The following is a 23,994-nucleotide window of genomic DNA, read 5'->3' as shown; positions in this document are numbered from 1 at the left end:
GTAATTCTTCCAAGCTCATTAATAAAAAAAAATAGTTATGTGCTTTTCTTTAAATTAAATGAATGTAAATGGATGCTTTATAGAGTAAATGCTGTATTAATACACTTTATCATTTGTACTGAAATTCCCAGTGACTGTGACGCATGTATGAATTACATTGTCTATAACTGGATTTAATGTGAGCTTGACACACTCCTGGTTATACTAAGGCCTGTTTCCTTACCCATGAGTCCCCAGATGTCACTCAAATACAACTCCCAGCGGGCATTAACCTTTGCCTATTTGTTGAGGAATGCTGGGAGTTGTAGTCACTAAGGGAAGTAAATGCAGGTTTTTATTCCAGGCATCTCTATTCCTTGCACCCTGTGCTTTATAACTTGCCTACAGCTAGCTACCCACAGGTCATCCACTCACTGAAAATCCATAATGAATAAACATGGGACATTTGTAATGTCAGCAGCTACCTGGTTGCTAGGGCCTGGTTTACGCTAGAAACCAGGAAGTGGTTTGACTGAAAGACGGGGAGATGAAGAAAAGGACCGGAATAGAAAGACAAGTCATAAAATGTGACAATAACAAGATTTATCAAAATGGGATTTTTAGAAGTATATTAAGCTCTAAACTCACAACGCAATGAATAGAATGAGTTTTTATGTATTAAGCTCTAAACTCACATTTTGATAAATCTGCCTTTAAAGGTGTAGTCTTATTGCAATAGTTTTTTTTTGTCCTGGGGGTTAGTGAAACCCACCTGAAACATGGAAAGAGTTTGAGGAGGAAGGCAAAAAATTCAAAAACTATAAAAATAAAGACCAATTGAAAAGTTGCTACAAACAGGCCATTATATAATATACTAAAAGGTAACTTTAAATCCAAAAATAAGGGGAATCATGGGAGGAGACCTGCAAATTACTTATTAAGGAATAAATAATTATTTTTGACTTTTTTTGACACACTTAGCCCCCTAAACCTACTTTAAGAATTTATCAACACTGGGCAAATTTGCCCATGGGCAGTAACCCATGGCAGCCAATCAAATTGTAGCATTCATTGTTCTACATGCAACTGGCTGAAAAGAGTCAATCACTGACTGGTTGCTATGGGTAAGATTCAGCTTAACCCCTGGGTCTTCCCTGCCACGCTTGGGTATCACTTGTAAAACACAAGCAGCCTGATCTGCCTATGGGCTTGTAAGTCATACAGTCAGGCTAAGCCATTGATTACTCCCAATCTATAATCAATCAGACAAAAGGAATGTCAATCTGTCTGTAGAAATCCCTAGAATAATGCCTGGGGCAGGCCCTTTTAATCCTCACCCTTTGCTCTTTCACTCAAGTTCAAGAAATCAAGCCCCTCTGTCTCCCCACAACATGGATGATCCCCTACAGCAGTGCTGTCCAACTGGCGGCCCGCGGGCCGCATGCGGCCCGCGACCCCCCTCTGTGTGGCCCCCCACCTGTCTGGCTGCTTTGATGGCTTACTCTTGTGTAAGCTTTAAATGGTATCAGTACTGTGATTAACTGGCCCCCTGCATGGTTCTCACCTCAGATTCAGGCTGTAATTCCCCTGTATTGTTTAAATATGTAATCCCCTGTGTTGTTCACACCTTTTAATCTCTGCATTGTTCACCCCCTGCAGTGTTCACACCTCAGGCTCAGGCTGTAATCACCCCCATTGTTCATCTGTTCACACCTCAGGAGCAGTAGAAACCCACAAATAATCCCTGCACACTACAAAAAGAACATATACTGAGGTGGTACTGCAATTAAAAAGTTTTTTAATATATAGTTATTGTGCAGACTGTAGGAGCAATGCCAGCATTGTGTCACTGTAGGCTGCCTGTGTGTGCCATATACACAGGCATCATAGGGCAAGCAGAGTATGGCACACGCAGGCAGGGTAGGGAAGGCAGAGTATGGCACACACAGGCAGGGTAGGGAAGGCAGAGTATGGCACACACAGGCCAAGTATGGCACAAACCAGCCAAGAATGGCAAACACAGTGAAAGTATGGCACATGCAGGCAGGGTAGGGAAGGCAGAGTATGGCACACACAGGCAGAGTATGGCACACACAGGCCAAGTATGGCACAAACCAGCCAAGTATGGCACACAGGCAGGGTAGGGAAGGCAGAGTATGGCACACACAGGCAGGGTAGGGAAGGCAGAGTATGGCACACACAGGCAGGGTAGGGCAGGCAGAGTATGGCAAGTTTTTGCTGTACTACAACCATTAATATGGGTATGGTCATGTGATAACATGGGTGTGGTTTCAAGTGGGTGCGGTTTCAAAAAGGGGAGTAGTCAAAACTGGCTTCCATTATCGGCCCTCCACCACGTAGGTCGGAAAAATTCCGGCCCTCGGTACCACAGAAGTTGGACAGCACTGCCCTACAGCACTGGGCTTTAGACTTTTTGGGTTCTAGCCTTAGGGATTCAATTCTGTAACTCATAAGGAGGTATCTAATAGACCCCGGCCCCCCTGCAAGTTCTGAAAGACCCAAGAAAGCAATTACGCAGTCACCTAAATTTTACTCTAATTTCCCTTCAGGCTGAGCAGAGATGCCACCTTACCCCATGCCATCGGGGTGACAGTGATCCAGTCCTGCTCTGATTTAAACTGAATTCCTCTTCACTCGCAGTGGTAACAAAAATGTCTCAATGCCCAGAGTGGATCATTATCTCCCTAAGTCCCTAAGTGGCTGAGCCACCCAAATTACTGCCTTAAAGGGGCAATACCACCAGCTGGAAAACTTACCCTACAGCAGTGACACCCCCCCCCAGGGGCAACATGTTAATCCCAGTGGCCTCAATGTAGCTGCCCATTTCAAAAGACAAGTTTTGGAAGCCCAGAGACACAGTTTTACTCCAAGCAGAACCCCCTGCAGGCCAGCAGTCCCCATGGGGCTACCGAATAGCCAATCCCCGCCCTTATTTGGCCTTTCCAAAGAACTTTTTTCATTCTTGTGTGGCTCCCCAACACTTGGAAATGCAATGCTTAGGTGCCGTACTGCCAATGGGGTGCAGAAGCACCAAGGATACAGTACCCTGAAGTTCAATCACGCAGCTGCCATTGAGTATTAAGCCAATGAAATTCATCTTCATGTCCCTGTGGCTACTGGAGGGTTAGTAAACACCTTTCAGTCTATATTTCCTTTTTTTTTTTTGTATACAACTGCCAAAGGCATAGAAGGCTGTGGGCAGCCAATTACAGCTCTGCATTCACACAAGGAAGGTCCCAGTCATACTGCTGATTGCCTATCTGAATGGGGATTGGCTGGCATCCTACAAAACAAAATGGCCAGGGAAAGCATCCAATGTAAGCTAAATGGCTATTGGGGCTTGTAAAGGTTTGGGGTACATTTTTATTGATAAAACATTTAGGAACTTTCTATTATTAGAGGTATATAAAGCAGTCACAAATTCTTGTCCCTTATTATGTGTCATCCTCTGTATTGGTGACATTACAGGCTTCACAGTCAGAGATATCATGGTGTGGAACTGATCTGTGCTAGGAATTATTTTATTCCTCACCAACTGTCATTATCTGCCTCAATCCACCAGCGCATTTCAGACACTTTGCTCAGTTATAGGCTCTTGGACCTTTCCCAGCAACAACTGCCAGTTTGGATTCTCTCATCCAATGTAACAGCATAGATGCAAATGCTCAATAGCTATAATTAGCTAAAAGTACTTCACGAGCATTACAAAAACTTGCAGTTTGAATAACAGTGATTATTAGCAGGGCTTTTTGGCCAGAGCTGACCAAAGACAAAATTATTTTTTATAGGCCTACCTATACCTACTATTCCACAGCCCCAGTCCCTTCCCAGAGGCTATTATCCCCCCCACTGCTACTATAGGCACCATCTCTCCCTACTATACCTGCTATCCCACAGCCCCAGTCCCTTCCCAGAGGCTATTATCCCCCCACTGCTACTATAGGCACCATCTCTCCCTACTATACCTGCTATCCCACAGCCCCAGTCCCTTCCCAGAGGCTATTATCCCCCCACTGCTACTATAAGCACCATCTCTCCCTACTATACCTGCTATCCCACAGCCCCAGTCCCTTCCCAGAGGCTATTATCCCCCCACTGCTACTATAGGCACCATCTCTCCCTACTATACCTGCTATCCCACAGCCACAGTCCCTTCCCAGAGGCTATTATCCCCCCACTGCTACTATAGGCACCATCTCTCCCTACTATACCTGCTATCCCACAGCCCCAGTCCCTTCCCAGAGGCTATTATCCCCACTGCTACTATAGGCACCATCTCTCCCTACTATACCTGCTATCCCACAGCCCCAGTCCCTTCCCAGAGGCTATTATCCCACTGCTACTATAGGCACCATCTCTCCCTACTATACCTGCTATCCCACAGCCCCAGTCCCTTCCCAGAGGCTATTATCCCCCCACTGCTACTATAGGCACCATCTCTCCCTACTATATCTGTTATCCCACAGCCCCAGTCCCTTCCCAGAGGCTATTATCCCCCCACTGCTACTATAGGCACCATCTCTCCCTACTATACCTGCTATCCCACAGCCACAGTCCCTTCCCAGAGGCTATTATCCCCCCACTGCTACTATAGGCACCATCTCTCCCTACTATACCTGCTATCCCACAGCCCCAGTCCTTTCCCAGAGGCTATTATCCCCCCACTGCTACTATAGGCACCATCTCTCCCTACTATACCTACTATCCCACAGCCCCAGTCCCTTCCCAGAGGCTATTATCCCCCCACTGCTACTATAGGCACCATCTCTCCCTACTTTACCTGCTATCCCACAGCCCCAGTCCCTTCCCAGAGGCTATTATCCCCCCACTGCTACTATAGGCACCATCTCTCCCTACTATACCTGCTATCCCACAGCCCCAGTCCCTTCCCAGAGGCTATTATCCCCCCACTGCTACTATAGGCACCATCTCTCCCTACTATACCTGCTATCCCACAGCCCCAGTCCCTTCCCAGAGGCTATTATCCCCCAACTGCTACTATAGGCACCATCTCTCCCTACTATACCTGCTATCCCACAGCCCCAGTCCCTTCCCAGAGGCTATTATCCCACTGCTACTATAGGCACCATCTCTCCCTACTATAACTGCTATCCCACAGCCCCAGTCCCTTCCCAGAGGCTATTATCCCCCCACTGCTACTATAGGCACCATCTCTCCCTACTATACCTGCTATCCCACAGCCCCAGTCCCTTCCCAGAGGCTATTATCCCCACTGCTACTATAGGCACCATCTCTCCCTACTATACCTGCTATCCCACAGCCCCAGTCCCTTCCCAGAGGCTATTATCCCCCCACTGCTACTATAGGCACCATCTCTCCCTACTATACCTGCTATCCCACAGCCCCAGTCCCTTCCCAGAGGCTATTATCCCCCCACTGCTACTATAGGCACCATCTCTCCCTACTATACCTGCTATCCCACAGCCCCAGTCCCTTCCCAGAAGTGCAGAGAATATAACATTAGAGGGATACCTGCTGTATCGGCCTGGCTATTGTGGCTGTAGCACAAGTCTGGCTTTGGTGCTGCACTGCTACAATTCTGCAGATAACTAATATTAACCAGCCTATGTGTGAGCTTCTAGGAAATAATGAAATTTTTCATATAACCCTTAAGTTTTAAAGGGAAAAAAAACGTCCCCGTAAGAAGCTGGAGATTCAACTCATTTAATGCAAAAGAGGTCAATGCAGTAATCAATTAGAATGGGCTCATAGCTTCATGCCTGTATATTTATGATATCTCCTTTCTGGGTCCCCCATGGGGGCAGCTTTTATGGATGATCCTGCTCGAACGCAGGAAGAACTGTCACTGAGACGGGGCCACTAATTTATTCACTTGTGTCCGTTTCGAGGAAACAGTGTTATATTTGGCTCTATAGACTGGGGTGGGAAAGTATAATATCTACAGTATATGTACACAAAGCTATATAATCTACAATGCACAGTCTTTACCACACCAGCTGGGATATGGAGTCTGAGACTTTACCCAATTGTAAGTAATCCCCGCCCCTTTAAGGGTCCATACATGGGGTGTGTTGTGCCTAAACAGACTCATATGGGACTCCTTACCCCTACAGATTCTTGCTTTTAAAGCCACAGAGAAAGGGCTGAATCATTACAAATAAGTGATTTATTATAAATATTATTACTTATAAATATGTCTGCGCAGATGGCAAGGATTGTAGGGTACAATCAAAACAAATTCACAACAAGATAAATGTTTGAGTATCTTTATATGTTTAGACTTGAAAAACATAAATTCCCTATTAAAAAATTGCGTGTTTGCTTCAGAAAGACTACTATAGTTTATATGAATAAGCTGCTGTGTAGCCATGGGGGTAGCTATTCAAATTAAAATAGGGCTAAATGACTAAATGATAAGTTCTGTAAAACACCATTGTATTCTACAGAGCTTATCTATTATCCGCTGTGTTGCTACACAGCAATTTATATAAACTATAGTCATCTTTCTGAAGCAAACAACGGTTTTGTCAGAGCAGGGCAACAGTACATTATACAGATATGGGACCTGTTATCCAGAATTCTTGGAATCGGGGCTATCCGGATAACAGGTCTTTCCGTAATTTGGATCTCTATACCTTAAGTCTACTAAAAAATCATTTAAACATCATTTAAACCCAACAGTATTGTTTCCCACCAATAATGATAAATTATATCTTAGTTGGGATTAAATACAGGTACTGTTTTATTATTACAGAGAAAAGGGAATCATTTAACCATTAAATAAACCCAATAGGGCTGTTCTGCCCCCAATAAGGGGTAATTATATCTTAGTTGGGATCAAGTACAGGTACTGTTTTATTATTACAGAGAAAAGGGAATCATTTAACCATTAAATAACCCCAATAGGGCTGTTCTGCCCCCAATAAGGGGTAATTATATCTTAGTTGGGATCAAGTACAGGTACTGTTTTATTATTACAGAGAAAAAGAGAATAATTGGAAAATTGGAATTATCATTTTATAATGGAGTCCATGGGAGATGGCCTTTCCATAATTTTGAACTTACTGGATAACAGGTTTCTGGATAATGGATCCCATACCTGTATTTTAATTACCTTAAAATCACTTTCAATTTTTGGTATTACTGTTCCTTTAAGCAAAAGCTATTAATGTTAGTGGGATAGAAATCCCATTATGCTATAACGTAATAGCAAGGGTTAAAGGGGAGATTGCCACTAAAAAAAAAATCTAAAAAGCTCATTTACAGATTCAGTGCAGGGCCCAAAGTGCAATTTATAGACAGATAATGGGCCGAAAATGCTTGTTTTCATGTTTCTTGGGCTGATCTCTGCTCCGTGTAGTTGCACTCAGGCCGACACTGTGCCTGTCAGTACAGCTAGAAGAGCAGAGGATGAGAGCGGATCCCTATGCAATGTGTGACTTTGCCCTTATATAGGGTTGTCACCGGTCCGGTTTTGACCTGGACAGACCAGTTTAGGAAAACCGGGCAGGACTCACTGAGATTGGCGCTTCGATCGGGCAATCATTGATCAGCGCATCACAGCCCCGCCCAGTGACGTCAAGGGGGAGGGGAAGAGGTGGGATGTGACATCACCCGCCCCCTGCTCGGCAACAAACGCTGGCAGAGGTGGCAACCCTACTTTATAGCCTTTAATATATTATGTCATTTGTAATTTTCTTCAACCTAGCTTTTTTCTGTCACACAAACAATGCACCCATGCTGTGAGTCACTGACAGATCTCCAGTAATGCAGGGTCAGACTTGGGTGTGTGGGGCCCACTAGGGCTGCCATCTCAGGGGTCCCCACTGCCTCGCCCCACCCCTTCCCCAAGCGCACATATCTGATACTATGGCGGCCTATGGGGGGTGTGAGCCAGCAGGGATCGGGTTTGGGTTGGCGGGGCCCACCAGGGTTTTCCCGCTGTCTCACCGGCCCAGTCCTACCCTGAAGTAATGTGTAGGCTGGTTGGATTGTTTGCAGCAGGCAAATCTGAGTCAGTAATATGTAGTGTTGCAGCAGGACAAAAAATGCTAGGTGGCAAAGGAACACTAATAAACCATTTACAAAAAAAAAATAACACTCACTATAGCCTGGATGTTTATATATACAGGTATCAATGGCAGCTTTAACCCTTTCTAGGCAGTAGAGCCAACAAGGAAGTACCGGCTGTCGGGACTATCGATTCTGTTTTCCCTATGGGAAAAAGAGTTGCCAACGTGCAAAAGTGTCATTTAACTCAAAGCATGCTGGGAGCTGTAGTCCAGCAGAATCATGTTCTAGTGTAACGAGCGAATGCCTATCTGGGAATGATAGCATGGTGACTGCCATATCTAAAGTATGCTTGCAGCTCCGTGACCTATAAAGGCATTTGGTTGTGTCTTTATAGGGTCATGGAACTGGCTTCAAATATCTTTATTATATTGCATATATATATATATACAGGTATGGGATCCCTTATCTGGAAACCCGTTATCCATAAAGCTCCGAATTACGGAAAGCCCATCTCCCATAGACCCCATTTTAATCAAATAATTCAGAATTGTAAACCTAATTTCCTTTTTCTCTGTAATAATAAAACAGAACCTTATACTTGATCTCAACTAAGATATAATTACCCCTTATTGGGGGCAGAACAGCCCTATTGGGTTTATTTCATGGTTAAATGATTCCCTTTTCTCTGTAATAATAAAACAGTATCTGTACTTGATCCCAACTAAGATATAATTACCCCTTATTGGGGGCAGAACAGCCCTATTGGGTTTATTTCATGGTTAAATGATTCCCTTTTCTCTGTAATAATAAAACAGTACCTGTACTTGATCCCAACTAAGATATAATTACCCCTTATTGGGGGCAGAACAGCCCTATTGGGTTTATTTAATGGTTAAATGATTCCCTTTTCTCTGTAATAATAAAACAGTACCTGTACTTGATCCCAACTAAGATATAAATAATCCTTATTGGATGCAGAACAATCCTATTGGGTTTAATTAATGTTTTATTGATTTTTTAGTAGACTTAACGTATGGAGATCCAAATTATGGAAAGACCCCTTATCCGGAATACCCTTGGTCCCGAGCATGCTGGATAACGGGTCCTATACCTGTATCATCATTTTTGGCATCAGGTATGTGGGGCCCTTAATCATGCCCAGATCATTCTACTTCAAAATGTCAGTAGCAACATCCTACAAACACTGCAGTTGGTCGCCATGAGTACCCCCCCCAGTTGACTCCCGGCTGTCAGGAGGTGTTGGCCGCACACAACACAGAGCGAGGGGCGAGCGCGACAGATTCCAGGCACCGCAGCTTTCTGACAGGCCACTTCTTTTCAGAGAAATCAGGATCAAATAGTTGCACCGTTCCAAAGCTCTCAGGGACAAGTGCTGGTGGGCAGCCAAAATCAGTTTATTAAACAGACGGCTGTAACGTGCCGCAGTGACAAGCTATATTTAGGTGATTACTACTCGGGAGATACACGCCTGGCCTTGCTGCCGCTGCCCGGTGCAAACAAGCAGCCAGAGCTAAAGGCTAAAGGGAAAAGCAATCAGTAGCTAACAGGCTTTACTTGGCCTTCCTTCTACTTGCTACCCAAGGGTTAAATTGATATTTCAATGCTCCATTACACTTAATGTGGGTAATTACATGATATTAAATGGGCTGGCTTTTGTATTTGTTTAAGCCCTTGTGCTATGAATTGCAATGCAGGAGGTCGCGATCATAAAGGAAACTGGCTAGGGCACCTCGAGGGGCCTCTGCACCCTGGCATCATTAACTGCGCTGGTTGCCAACAATGTCACATGGGCCAGGCCAGATTAAATAAAGGAGCACTGGGGACTATGGAAATGATAGCTACTTTTAGTAAAGGCCTGACCTGCCCACTTTTGACCAAGTTGGCAACTTATAGAGCTTTTGACCACCTTTCATAGTGCTTGTGTTTAGTAATAAGCCAATCTATCCCCCCTGATTCCCCGAAAAACTAGCAAGCAAAAACGCCCAAACTATTTGCAAAATGCAGCTACCGCGCAACTTTTTTGACGTTACCATGACTTTTTTGGAAGCGACTGCAACTTTTTTTTACTTAATCGCCATTTATTTCATGTGGCAATATGGCAGTGAGTGACGGGCACATAGGGGCCCTCCCACTGCTCCAAAGCTATAACTCCCAGCATGCCCTATTGCCCTGGTTATTGCTTGAGTCCTAGTCACGGGCAGATAAACAGCAGCACTGGGTGCATCTATGCAAGCGGCGCATATTCAGGCGCATCTCCTGCTTCTCCGAATCCTCAGCCCACACCCGCCCCCTCATTCTATCCACTTATCCTCCCAGGAATTTTGCCCACTCATTACAAGTAACACTGGCAACACGGTGCAGCTGAGTGAGACGCCTTATTTCCCATCCCGACTCCTATTACTCTGCAATCATTTGCCTACATGATGCACTGTGATCATTCCTTAATTTACTAGCGAGCATTTCACTGGCGCCGCGGGGAGCACAACAAGAGGCTGAAATCTTCATATAAATAATGACAAGAAAATTCACAATTTTGGATTCACGATAATGAGGAGTATCTAGGACAAATGGCAGGAATTTGCCAAAATGACCGATCTTTAAACCAAAACTTGCATTTTGTGTCCCTTGTCTTCTTTTTTCATAATTTTATTGGGAATTCTGAACACAAATTAAAGGCACTGATAAGAGGGGGAGAAAGTACGGCTGGAGGGTTATAGAAACACAATTAATGGATTTATTATGTAGATAACAGGAAGTGATAGAGGGGAGATGGGCAAGTCCCCCAGACCCTCTAGGGCTGTATGTGCCAATAGGTGCCTGGATGTATAAAACCTTAACCCATAGGGGCTGATTTACTAAAACTCCATAATATCTCATTTCTTTTTATTTTCAAATTCGACTAAATTCATTCTCCCGAATGTCTGATATTTACTAAAAAAAAGTTGCAAGGAAAAGTCACAAAAAAAAGTATTTTCCGAGTTGTTGCTGCAAAATTTTCTGACTTGATGGAATTGACATTGCGACAATTCGAAAAAGTCGTGATTTCCGGACAAAACCCCGCGAAATCTCTAAAGTTTCAAGACAAAGGAAAGAACTTCAAGGAAAGGGGAGGGAACTCGGCAAGTTTAATCTGGCAAAATGTCAAATTCGGAAAAGTCCCAGCGTTTTTTCCTGCAACTTTTTAAAAATTAGAATTGAGTTTAAAATTAAAAATCGATGGTTAGTAAAAGAGCCCCTTAGTTGTTATGTAATAAAAACATTTATGGTCTGCTCTTTGATAGGAAACATCTGGTTGGTTGCTATGGGTTACTAGACCTTAATTAAATATGATTAATTCCCTGTGTAGTATAAAATATAAGCAATTGGGCACAGAGGTATGGCATACAAGGCATATTGATGGCTTCTTCAGGTACAGCATTCATATTCCCCCCACGTGGAAGCCCCCCATGGTGGGTATCCGGCAGGCTGACAGTTACCTACAGATTCCATAGCAGTCATTAGAAAAATACATACTGGCACCCCAAACACTACAGCACCACACTACAAAGATTGCAACCATATAGCTGTCCCTGTGCACAGAATAACATATAGATACCGAATCAAATGTTTGATTCGGTATATATATTATATTATATTATATATTATATATAGAAGCTGGTAGGGCCAGAGGCCTCTCTGTGATACCATATAGCAGGGCTGGGCAACTGGTGGCTGTCGGAGGGCGCAAGGGCTCTATATCAGAGGCAAAGGAAGGGTAACACTGATATTATGGGCCATATTTATCTAAGGATGAAGATCGAGTCCACCATAGGGTAACTCGTCAGCACTCATTTGTAGAGGAACTCTGCTTCACCCCTTAGTAAGTAAACAAAGAGTGGCGGAGTTGCCTTCTGACCAACTTTGTTAAAGAAAAATAGGCCCCAAATCATAGCCATCTTGCTCTACAGTCCCATCTTGCTCTACAGTCCCATCTTGCTCTACAGTCCCATCTTGCCCTACAGTCCCATCTTGCCCTACAGTCCCCATCTTGCTCTACAGTCCCCATCTTGCCTATATGTGCTGTCAACCCAACCGCCATACAAACAACTGCTCTGTGGGGCCTCACTATGCAGAGGGGCCCCTATTTTCAACCCCCCCATAAATACTCCCCTACAGTACCAGACACCCTCAATATGAATCTTTCCCTCGCCATCTGACTTTACACCCATCGTGTTTAACCTGCTTTACCAGAAGCACGCGCCATCCCCCCCGCTCTGCCTCCCACCTCCATGGGAAAACGCCACTTTTTCCCTTTTTTTTCAGCATGCCTGGTATTTACAGCAGCTTTTGCCGGAGCCAGGAAGCCATTAAACATTCAGCAGTTTCCCTGCGTGTTGATGCTTGTGCACAGAGTGAAGCCCGGCTTTCACAGCCTACGGAATAATTTGATTCCAGTGCCGCACAATGGTACAGGTAGAGATTAGAGCAGAACCCATATTTACTCCATGGGATACTGTTACATATGAAAGCTAATTGATCCTCTTCAGTTTGTACAAAATAATACTCCCAGAAAAGCCTCTAAATAGCCTGAAAATAATACTAAGTACTCTGGAGCTTTTCAGACGGGTGAAGTAGAGTCAATATTCCCTTCTCAGCACCATTTTATTTCCGCTTTGTTATTCCCTGTCAATCGTATCAGATGTAGGTTTCATCGAGAGCGAATGTGCCGTGCGTAACGGCGCCTCTTACGGAAACAGCACGTGCCCTGCACCCAGTGCCAAAATAATGCCAGTCCCTCCAAACATCCCCAGAAATCCTGCTGGTAAAACTCACCCAGTATGTTCTTATAAATATACCTACAATATCTCCTGACTGTCAGTATGTACAGCCATAGAGAGGTCACAAAGCACTTTGGCCTAGGGAGGCATGAAGGTAAACCCTCACAATTCCCTTCCCTGCAGCCTTGTGCCTTTATATGGGCACAGAACCCCTCAGTGACTGCTAATATCCTTACCATTTACAGTAGGGGGTACATTATCCCTTATAATACATGAGTGATACTCAGAGTTCCCTGTATAACTCAGCCTGCAGCCTTGTGCCTTTATATGGTCACAGAACCCCTCAGTGACTGCTAATATCCTTATCATTTACAGTAGGGGGTACATTATCCCTTATAATACAAGAGTGATACTGAGAGTTCCCTGTATAACTCAGCCTGCAGCCTTGTGCCTTTATATGGTCACAGAACCCCTCAGTGACTGCTAATATCCTTATCATTTACAGTAGGGGGTACATTATCCCTTATAATACATGAGTGATACTCAGAGTTCCCTGTATAACTCAGCCTGCAGCCTTGTGCCTTTATATGGTCACAGAACCCCTCAGTGACTGCTAATATCCTTATCATTTACAGTAGGGGGTACATTATCCCTTATAATACATGAGTGAAACTTAAGGTCCCCATACTCGGGCCAATTCTAGCTGCCTATATCGGTCCCTTAGACTGATGTGGCAGCTAATCGGGCCGTGTATGGGGACTACTGACGGGCAGGTTAGAAAATCTAGTCGGAACCGACTGCCCCATTGCCGTCAATATAATTTGATCATTTGGCCCCAGGGCCAAACGATCGAATTAGCCGACACGCTCCCCGATATCGCCCACCCGTAAGTGGGGATATGGGGTGACGATCCGCTCGCTTGGCGATCGCGCCAAGCGAGCGAATCTTAACGTGTATGGGCACCTTTAGATACTCAAAGTTCCCTGCAACCGTATTCCATTATCTGTGTAATTCTATTCCTTTGCTATTACAGCATTCATACAATCTCCATTTAGGAAAGTAAGAGGAACAGAAGTTAAATATTCTAAATAAATACTACTTTGGGACTTTAAGATGATTCGGTCGAAGTGCTGCTGGGATCAGTAGTTTGTAGCTGGGAGAAGTATCTGATCATTCCTGCTTTATCCGTAGCACAATTGCTAATAAGGAACGTACTCATTGAATTCCTTTCCTAAGCGCTTTCCCAAACCCGGGTGAAATACTGCCTGAGCCGACACTACCTGATGGATCAATAGGTGAATATTTCATGAGCCAGTTACAGTGTCCAAAGAGCCAAAGCCCAATTCATCATTCGGCGTGAATGTGAGCAGGGACAATGGCCGGAAAGGCCCTGGGGGTGTCTATGTGACGGGGTCAGTAGGAACCAACAGCATTACGTTATGTTACCTAATCGGGATATTGAGCCAAGGGCACACAGGAGGGATTGGGGTCTCATGAAAACACAGATAAAGGGGGTCCCATTCTTTAATAACACAGAGGGAAACTTTAAGCAATTTAAGTCACTCATTAGCGTCAGGTAGCGTTTACTGGGGCGCCGCACCGCCCAAGACTTGAAATTTTAGGCCATGCCCCCTGATTTACCCATGCCAAGCCAGACATGCCCACCACTTCTGGGTAAGCCATGCCCCCTTTAGTGCCAACAATATGTACTGTGCCATGTACCATACGGAGATATAGGGGTACGAGCCCCTGACTGCACCACCGTAATAGACTACCAGAAGCAGGGGCATAGAGAAAGCAGACCCTGCGACTTTTGAAGGGGGCCCAAGAGGTATAGGGGGACAAGTGAGTACTTTCATAAAATGTCTCATTTTCTAAGGTTAGGGTGGCCCCCTCGCAACTGGGGTGGGGGCTCCCAGACGGAAGCCCCCTGACACCCCAGTCCTACACAGCCCCTCTTCTACCCAGCTTTAGTACCATGCCCCAGCCACCTCCTTATCTGGGCTACCCAATTCAGAGCTAGAATCTAGTGAATATATAAATGTAAGCAATAGAGAGGTGCAGGGATTAGCATTAATGCCTTGCAGCACTAGGGGCCCTAGGTTCGATTCCAGCCAGGGCACTATCTACAAGGGGTTTGTATGTATCCCCGTGTCTATATGGGGTTCCTACGGGTATGTTTGCAGTCTGTAGCACATGTAACATCACCGCTACCAAACTACACTCACACGGTGTGCAAGGCCTGTTTGTAGCCCACATAAAGATGAATTTCCATCCAGTAGAGCATATACTTATATCTCTCATCCCACAGAGCCCTCCTCGCGCATCGGCCACATTAATCATCTCGTCCACTGGGGTTTCTAACAACCAAAAAATATAAGGGAGAGAAGTACATGGTTCCAAGAGAAACAGCATCGAGTGAGATGGGTTCACACCATTTCCAGGAAAATTGCATTGTTCTATGGTGCATAATATATATATATATATATATACACTTTGCCTTCTCATTACCTGCCTTAAAGGGACACTGACCTTACATTTTGCATATTGTCAGACACACAACCAGACAGTCACCCTGCTATAGTTCTGGGGGTACCCAGGGCACAAATAAGCACTCACCCCAAATCCCCCCCTAACTGGCCTTCAGGCTGGGCCCCCTTAGCCCATAACAAGGTTACAGATATATAGAAACACTGGGGTAACAGTCACCCTGCTATAGTTCCAGGGGTACCCAGGGCACAAATAAGCACTCACCCCAAATCCCCCCCTAACTGGCCTTCAGGCTGGCCCCCCTTAGCTCATAACAAGGTTACAGATATATAGAAACATTGGGGTAACAGTCACCCTGCTATAGTTCCCTTAGCCCATAACAAGGTTACAGATATATAGAAACATTGGGGTAACAGTCACCCTGCTATAGTTCCAGGGGTACCCAGGGCACAAATAAGCACTCACCCCAAATCTCCCCCTAACTGGCCTTCAGGCTGGGCCCCCTTAGCTCATAACAAGGTTACAGATATATAGAAACATTGGGGTAACAGTCACCCCGCTATAGTTCCAGGGGTACCCAGGGCACAAATAAGCACTCACCCCAAATCCCCCCCTAACTGGCCTTCAGGCTGGGCCCCCTTAGCCCATAACAAGGTTACAGATATATAGAAACATTGGGGTAACAGTCACCCCGCTATAGTTCCAGGGGTACCCAGGGCACAAATAAGCACTCACCCTAAATCCCCCCCTAACTGGCCTTCAGGCTGGGCCCCCTTAGCCCATAACAAGGTTACAGATTGATGAAAAAAACAATAAATGCCCTAAATCTCCCACTAAGCTTTGGCCATTCTGCTCTTCGTATGGGCCCTAAATTAGCAAAAAGCAGTCACTATGTCAATAGTAATTTAAACTCCAGTGTTTTGCACTGCTCTTGGCTCACTGGTGCTAATTTGGCATCTTAATATCTTAAAGGACAATGAAAGGTTAATATAAATTAAAAGTAAGTCTAAAGGCATTCTTTTTAAGTACTTACTGCATATCTAAATTCCCAGATCCCTGCTTGCTTCTCTGAGATATGGTGCTGGCAGCCTACAGCAGTGTGAAGCCTACAGTGACATCACTGAAATCTCTCTCCCCTTCCTGTAGGTGCCAGCGGCAGCCTTCCTATTCTCTGAGCATGTGTGTAACTTGATCCTGTCTCCTGTTCTGAGCTACACATGCCCACCAGCCAATCAGAAGTGGATCTGGCAAAGGGGAGGGGGGAGGGAATGAAACACATGTGCAGTATGAAGCAAGGAGGGAAAGGGAGGGAGAATACCTTTTTAGAGATGGCTGCCTGTTCTAGAAAATGTGAGTAAGTGTGAGTGAGTAAATATTTGATTAGGTGAGCCAAAAGTGTGGCGTTTTTACTAAACAATAGGAGGACTATTGGGCAGTATGCTTTTTACATTTTGACTTGCATTCTCCTTTAAATCCATAAATTACCAAAACAGTGGGTGGGCTTAGTCTGTTGTTGAACTAATAGTATCCACATGTGTTGAACTTGAGCAGTGAGGGGATTCGGGCTGGATAGTGTTTAGCAATGATAAATGTGCCCTCCAACAAGTCAAGTTAGAATTATGGCAAAATGTGTGAATTTGTTCATGTACATGTACATAACACAGTGGTAGGTGAAAATGACCTACAGTATATGGGTGCATAGGGCAAGATGAACACAGTCAAGCAAGATGGAGAGAGCAAGGAAAGAGGGTGACCATAGGCAATAAGGGGCAAAATGAATATCACCAGGGCACAGGGGACAGTAGGGCAAGGTGGAGACTTTTGGAAAGATGGAGAATGGACGGAAGATGAATAATGTAGGAAAGATGACAGTGGGGAAAGATGAAGGCAGTAGAGAAAGATGGAAGCCATAGGACACAAGTTGGACACTGTAGGGCAAGATGGGAGTCTCTAGGGCAAGAGCTCCCACGCTTGAATACTGACAACAACTTATAAATGCTGCCATACCCCTCATAAAACTATCCTACAAGACCAGGGGGGGACATGGGAAATTTAACAGAATTTGGGGTATGTGGTGGGGGGCTGGGAGGAAACTGACCAACCAACTTAGAACTCTCCCTCAAACCACCTAGAACTGGGGCCATGCCAAACCCAACACAAAGCAACAGGGCTATTCTGAACATTCTGAACAGTTCCGCGCAATAAACCTGAAATTGTGAAGCCGAGCTATGTACCAAGAATCCATGTCTACTTATGTAACCTGCTTTTACTTCATTTTGTTACTCTTTTTATTTTATTGTTGTAAATATAAGAAAAATAAACCTTTAAAAATTAGAGATAGTAGGGCATAATGGATGCAGTGGGAAAGATGGCTATAGTAGGGCAAGATGGATACTTTTGGCCATGATGGATACTTTTGGCCATGATGGATAGAGTAGGGAAAGATAAATACAGTAGGGCATGATGGATACTTTAGGCCATGATGGATACAGCAGAGCAAGATGGCTACAGAGGGCATGATGGATACTTTTGGCTATGATGGATAAAGTAGGGAAAAATAAATACAGTAGGGCATGATGGATACTTTTGGCCATGATGGATAGAGTAGGGAAAGATAAATACAGTAGGGCATGATGGATACTTTAGGCCATGATGGATACAACAAAGCAAGATGGCTACAGAGGGCATGATGGATACTTTTGGCCATGATGGATAAAGTAGGGAAAAATAAATACAGTAGGGCATGATGGATACTTTTGGCCATGATGGATACAACAAAGCAAGATGGCTACAGAGGGCATGATGGTTACTTTTGGCCATGATGGATACTTTAGGCCATGATGGATAGAGAAGAGAAAGATAAATACAGTAGGGCATGATGGATACTTTAGGCCATGATGGATACAGCAGAGCAAGATGGCTACAGAGGGCATGATGGATACTTTTGGCCATGATGGATAGAGTAGGGAAAGATAAATACAGTAGGGCATGATGGATACTTTAAGCCATGATGGATAGAGTAGGGAAATCTACCTAAAGTAGGGTAAGATGGATACTGTTGGCCAGTGATCCCCAACCAGTGGCTCGGGGGCAACATGTTGCTCACCACTTGTGTTGCTCACAAGTAAAAAAAAGGTTGCGGATCCCTGCTTTCAGGCATTATGGCTACAGTAGGGCAAGATGAATACAATAAAGAAAACAAGACAGCAAAGCAAAATGGAGGCAGTAGGGCTAAAGACGGATGGGAGAACATGTAAACACCACTGCCCCTATAGGGCACACAAAGCTACTACAGTATCAGAGTATGCCGCTATTTCAGTCCTATCACAGCTTGTAGTCTGATTCCGCCCCAAACAGGCTAAGTAGGTTAAGTAATTGCTTGAAAGGTACAATTCATTTATGCATTATGCACCAATGAACAATTCTAAAACAAGACAATTTAATCATCTGGATGAACCAGAGTTGTCTCCTGACCTTCCGCCGCCCCTGGGGAAATTAAAAGAGGAGACACAGAATATAAAAAATTATATCTTTATGGAACATAAACACACACACACACATACTGTATATATATATATATATATATATACACACACACACTTTCTATATTTTTCACGAAATATCATAGGGTAAGATATGAGTGTCCACAGAAGCCACCTTACCAGGGTCAGGGCCCTCCGGTGCTGCCACCCCAGGGGCCCCCACACACCCCCAGAGGCCCCGTAACAGCAGCTACCCAACTGGCAACAGGGCTAAAAGGCTAAGATACTACCGGTCAATGCCTACAGGCATGTATATACACAGATAAGAGTTTAGTTCAGTTAAAGGGTAAGCAAACCCAACAAAAAAAACTTTTGCTTGCCGAAAATCTTACTCAACTTCCCAATATACAATTATTGCACCATTTTTACAGGTTCGTAAATTTGTAATTGTGACTGAAAGCTGCGTCTGTTGTCCCTTTCCTTTCTGTGCCCTGGTGGTTCTGACTTTAGAAACCGTATAGCAGAAGCCAGCTGATTTCACAGGTCTCATTTCTGCTACATTGTTTTAAGAGACAGAACCAGCATGCAGAAAAATATTGTAAAGAATTGGATTTTTTTATTAGGCAAAACGTTATTTTGGGGTTTGCTTCCCCTTTAACCATCTTACACAACCATTTACTATAGGAATTATCATCATCAATATATTGCATGTACAACTTTTGTTATCATCTACCCCAAGTTATATGGGTTGTGTGGCCCCACGGAGCTGATTGGTTTGGGGTTCTGCTCAAGCGCTACAGTCACTGTAGCAGAAATGATTCATCGTCTCCCCATTACCAAGGGGATGAAGATAAATAAAGGTGTAATTCACAAGAGATGTGACTGTTCTGCCTGTGCTCTGTTTAACTGGTCATATAATAATATAATATACAGTGTACAAGAATAATCTGTAAAGTATATCCTTATACATTGTGCTTAGTGGTGTCATTCTGCTAAGTGGTCACATGACACGGAAAGGTGTGTATTATAAACAATAATGTAGCCTCTACTTGTAATGGGAAGGTAATTAGGGGACAGCGAGGTGAGCTTCTGTCAAAATATTTTATATAATTGCTTTTTGTTTGAACTGTGTTTGAGCATGTGTTTATTATTCAGTTCAGCTTATTTATATATGGACTCAAGGGCTAGGGGACTGTCTCTTGACCTGTATAACTCAGCCTGCAACCTTGTGTCCTTATATGGTCACAGACTTCTTATATCCTTATCATTTACAGTAGGGGGTACATTATCCCTTATAATACATGAGTGATACTCAGAGTTCCCTGTATAACTCAGTCTGCAGCCTTGTGCCTTTATATGGTCACAGAACCCCTCAGTGACTGCTAATATCCTTACCATTTACAGTAGGGGGTACATTATCCCTTATAATACATGAGTGATACTCAGAGTTCCCTGTATAACTCAGTCTGCAGCCTTGTGCCTTTATATGGGCACAGAACCCCTCAGTGACTGCTAATATCCTTATCATTTACAGTAGGGGGTACATTATCCCTTATAATACATGAGTGATACTCAGAGTTCCCTGTATAACTCAGCCTGCAGCCTTGTGCCTTTATATGGGCACAGAACCCCTCAGTGACTGCTAATATCCTTATCATTTACAGTAGGGGGTACATTATCCCTTATAATACATGAGTGATACTCAGAGTTCCCTGTATAACTCAGCCTGCAGCCTTGTGCCTTTATATGGTCACAGAACCCCTCAGTGACTGCTAATATCCTTATCATTTACAGTAGGGGGTACATTATCCCTTATAATACATGAGTGATACTCAGAGTTCCCTGTATAACTCAGCCTGCAGCCTTGTGCCTTTATATGGGCACAGAACCCCTCAGTGACTGCTAATATCCTTATCATTTACAGTAGGGGGTACATTATCCCTTATAATACATGAGTGATACTCAGAGTTCCCTGTATAACTCAGCCTGCAGCCTTGTGCCTTTATATGGGCACAGAACCCCTCAGTGACTGCTAATATCCTTATCATTTACAGTAGGGGGTACATTATCCCTTATAACACATGAGTGATACTCAGAGTTCCCTGTATAACTGCAGCCTTGTGCCTTTAAATGGGTTAAAAAGCTGTATTCAAGTTTCCCTATACAATGCTCCCATAACATTTATATTGGTAACATAGTAAGTTAGTAAGTTAGGTTGAAAAAAGACATACGTCCATCACATTCAACCATGGTCTATCTATCTTTCTATCTATCTATCCATAACGATATAGTATGAAATAAATCCTTATGATATATTTATAATAACTGTATTAACTCTTAGACATCCTGATCAGCCCAAAAATAAACAGAAAGTGATTCACTGGAACCGCGCAGCCCGATTAACCCTTCCAATCCCAACTCCCAATTAAGGATGCAAGAAATCCATCATTTTGTGTGTGTGGTACCTTACAGGACTTTCTCGCCCCTTTGCCTCCCTAAACGCTATGCGGGGCCCCTGTAGGAGCCACTATAGGCAAGCGATTAACCCCTTTGGTACCAGCAGAGAGAGAAAGGAATAGACTCGGCACTTCTCCCCCCACAGAGCTGTTAATTGATTGCTAAAAGAGGGGACAGGGAAATCATTGCTCATTTCTAGAGCGGAGCTCATAATTTACCGTCCCCCCCCCAAGCCTAATGGTCGCTGTGCCTGATATGATATCCCCTTTAACTAGGGCTTCTGCCGCTGCACAAAGGATCCCTCTCCGGAGACCTCAGTCTGTTAGAATGAACCCTCCTCCTCAGCCTCCCCCCAGCAAGGATGCTATTAGAATGGTCTCTAACAGCAGGATCATCTTTTCTGAAGGCTAAGGAGCACACGCGGCCTCCTTCTGTAAAAGGCGCAACCGTGGGATTAAAGCCCAGTATTTGGCATTATCCCTGCAATGGAAGCCGGCAGGGAAAGGCGCAGGCGGGCCTCGGAGAGCAGCCTTTTCCCCTAACAACCACAGGCAAATCGGCTTCATTGGGAGAGAATAATAAATATGCCTGCATGGAGACCGACCTCCCCGGGGCCAGCCACATATCACAACTAGAACCTCCCCCCCAGCAGCCTCTCCACAACAGAGTGGCTCTTACGAGAATGCTGGGAGTTGTAGTTCAAGTGAATGTAATATTACTGGGTATGGAAGCAATAAGGGAATGGAAAAGAGATCCGTTTCCCTTACAGATCTGAAACCCTGTAGGTTTGAACATCTGCAGTGACGTACACACACACACACACATATAAATATATATATACACACACACATATAAATAAATATATATATATATATATATATATACACACAGATATGGCTATTTTATGGCTATGACTGTGGTTCTTATGTAACCCATCTCCTCCCAGGCCAAATGCTTTTGCCTCCCTTCCCCTCGCTTCTATTTGCCCCGTGCAATAAAAAAAACACTCATATTTAACCCTTTCAGTTTCGGTGTATTCCACGCTGGCCCTTAAAATATTCATTCTCCCTTCCCCGCCGCACATTAGAAACGACAGATTTAGGTTATTTCAGCTGTTCAGGTGTCTTTTGTTTCCCAACCCCCAGCCTGTCTGTAATAAGGCAATTAATAGGCAAGATCGACCCATTCCTTCCCATATTTTTATATATTATTATTTCCAGCTAATGCAGATGTAGGGAATAAATGCCAAAGCCAAAATAACCCCCTATCAGTCACGCTACAGAGCGATAGAAATATCCATGCTGTGGAATAATGGAAGGTATGGATCATCAGTCTTAGGGTGTCTGCTGTGGGGGGGGGGGGGCATGCACCCCAGCCCTACTGCATCTGAGCCCCCCCTTATCACCCCCTTTAATTTCTCTGCATAGGCTGAATTAGAGAAAATCGCTTACCGCCTCCGAATCTTCAAATCCATGCAGGTACAAATTGTCGTACATGGAGGTCTAGTAATCCAGAGCACCTCTCGGCTCAGAAATAGACTGCTACCAATCCACTACCAGCAACAGAAAGACAGATAAGGCCTAAGAGAGAGAGAGAGAGAGAGAGAGAGAGAGAGAGAGAGAGACAGAGGACTGAACCTGCCCCGTCAGTTCTTTTTTTCCCTCTGTGTGTGTGAGAGAGTGCGAGTGTGTGGATTTCCCAGCCGAGATGCTGCTGTTTATTCACATCATAGAGGGGAGGTTATCCCTAGAGACAGTCCAGACCTGGCATTTTATCTCTCTTCCAAATTCAGTGCATAAAGAAGCAGTCCCTTCCCCAGCTAGGATGGAGAGAGGACCTGGGAATGTGCCTTACGATTGGCTGCGGTCTCTCAGCTGGAAGTTCATTTGCTTTGATGGAACATGACGAGCGGAGAAGCTTTATTCCGGGGCAGGGAAGGAGCCTTTTTCCCCCGTGTTCTGGTTCCCTTTGCTCTCAATCGGGAATCAGCGGGTTTGAAAATACCACTGAAATCAGATGGGGGGGGGAGGCTGTTTGTGCCAGTGAATTGCCCCCCTGAGGTTGGACGAGTAGAGGCACGAGCCGTACCATTCATGATCAATTTGCTGAGATAATGGGGCACAAAGTGACCACAATACAGGCATTCTGTTTCACTTACTTACTAATTACACGCTCCCCACTTACATGTATGTGCGTATGTATGTATGTTGTTATTTATACATAGAGCTACATGTGCGCGCAGCACTGTATATTAAAACAATAAACAGGATATAAATAAATGAAAAAGAAATAAAATAACATAGTAAGTCCAGTGAGTTCAAGCTTATGGTTTAAATGAAAGCTGCATGTAAGCATTACACAAAGGGAAGGAGGTCCCTGCCCCACAGAGCTTACAGTCTAAGTAGGTGGGTAACCTACAGACACAAATAGGAGGATATTACTGTCCATTCAGAAGAAAAGGAGCTGTTCTATACAACATACACTTATATCATGCAGGTTGTATATATACACATTACAGAGAGGTAAGAAGAGTAGAGAGATTAGATAGATAGATAGATAGATAGATAGATAGATAGATAGGGCCATAAATAGATGGATAGATAGATGGATAGATGGATAGATAGATGATGGATGGATAGATATTAGGTAAATAAATATTAGGTAGATAGATAGATGATAGATAGATAGATAGATAGATAGATAGATAGGGCCATAAATAGATGGATAGATAGATGGATAGATGGATAGATAGATGATGGATGGATAGATATTAGGTAAATAAATATTAGGTA

General features: G+C 44.1%; 1 protein-coding gene across 2 annotated transcripts in view; it reads right to left on the bottom strand.

Moving 5' to 3' along the window:
* Nucleotides 1-23,994, bottom strand: part of cacnb4 (calcium channel, voltage-dependent, beta 4 subunit) — an 80,508-nt gene that overhangs the window by 36,877 nt on the left and 19,637 nt on the right. Inside the window, 1 exon segment of one of the 2 annotated variants that reach the window (NM_001142151.1) lies at nt 22,654-23,295. The exons of the other annotated variant lie outside the window; for it this stretch is intronic. Coding sequence (NP_001135623.1) covers nt 22,654-22,698 — 45 coding nt within the window. The 5' untranslated portion in view covers nt 22,699-23,295. 2 annotated transcript variants of the gene reach the window in all.

Source organism: Xenopus tropicalis, chromosome 9 (genome assembly GCF_000004195.4).
Source record: "Xenopus tropicalis strain Nigerian chromosome 9, UCB_Xtro_10.0, whole genome shotgun sequence".
Classification (NCBI taxonomy): Eukaryota; Metazoa; Chordata; class Amphibia; order Anura; family Pipidae; genus Xenopus; species Xenopus tropicalis.
Note: the sequence above shows the minus strand (reverse complement) of the source record. Positions and strands in the feature narration are given on the sequence as shown.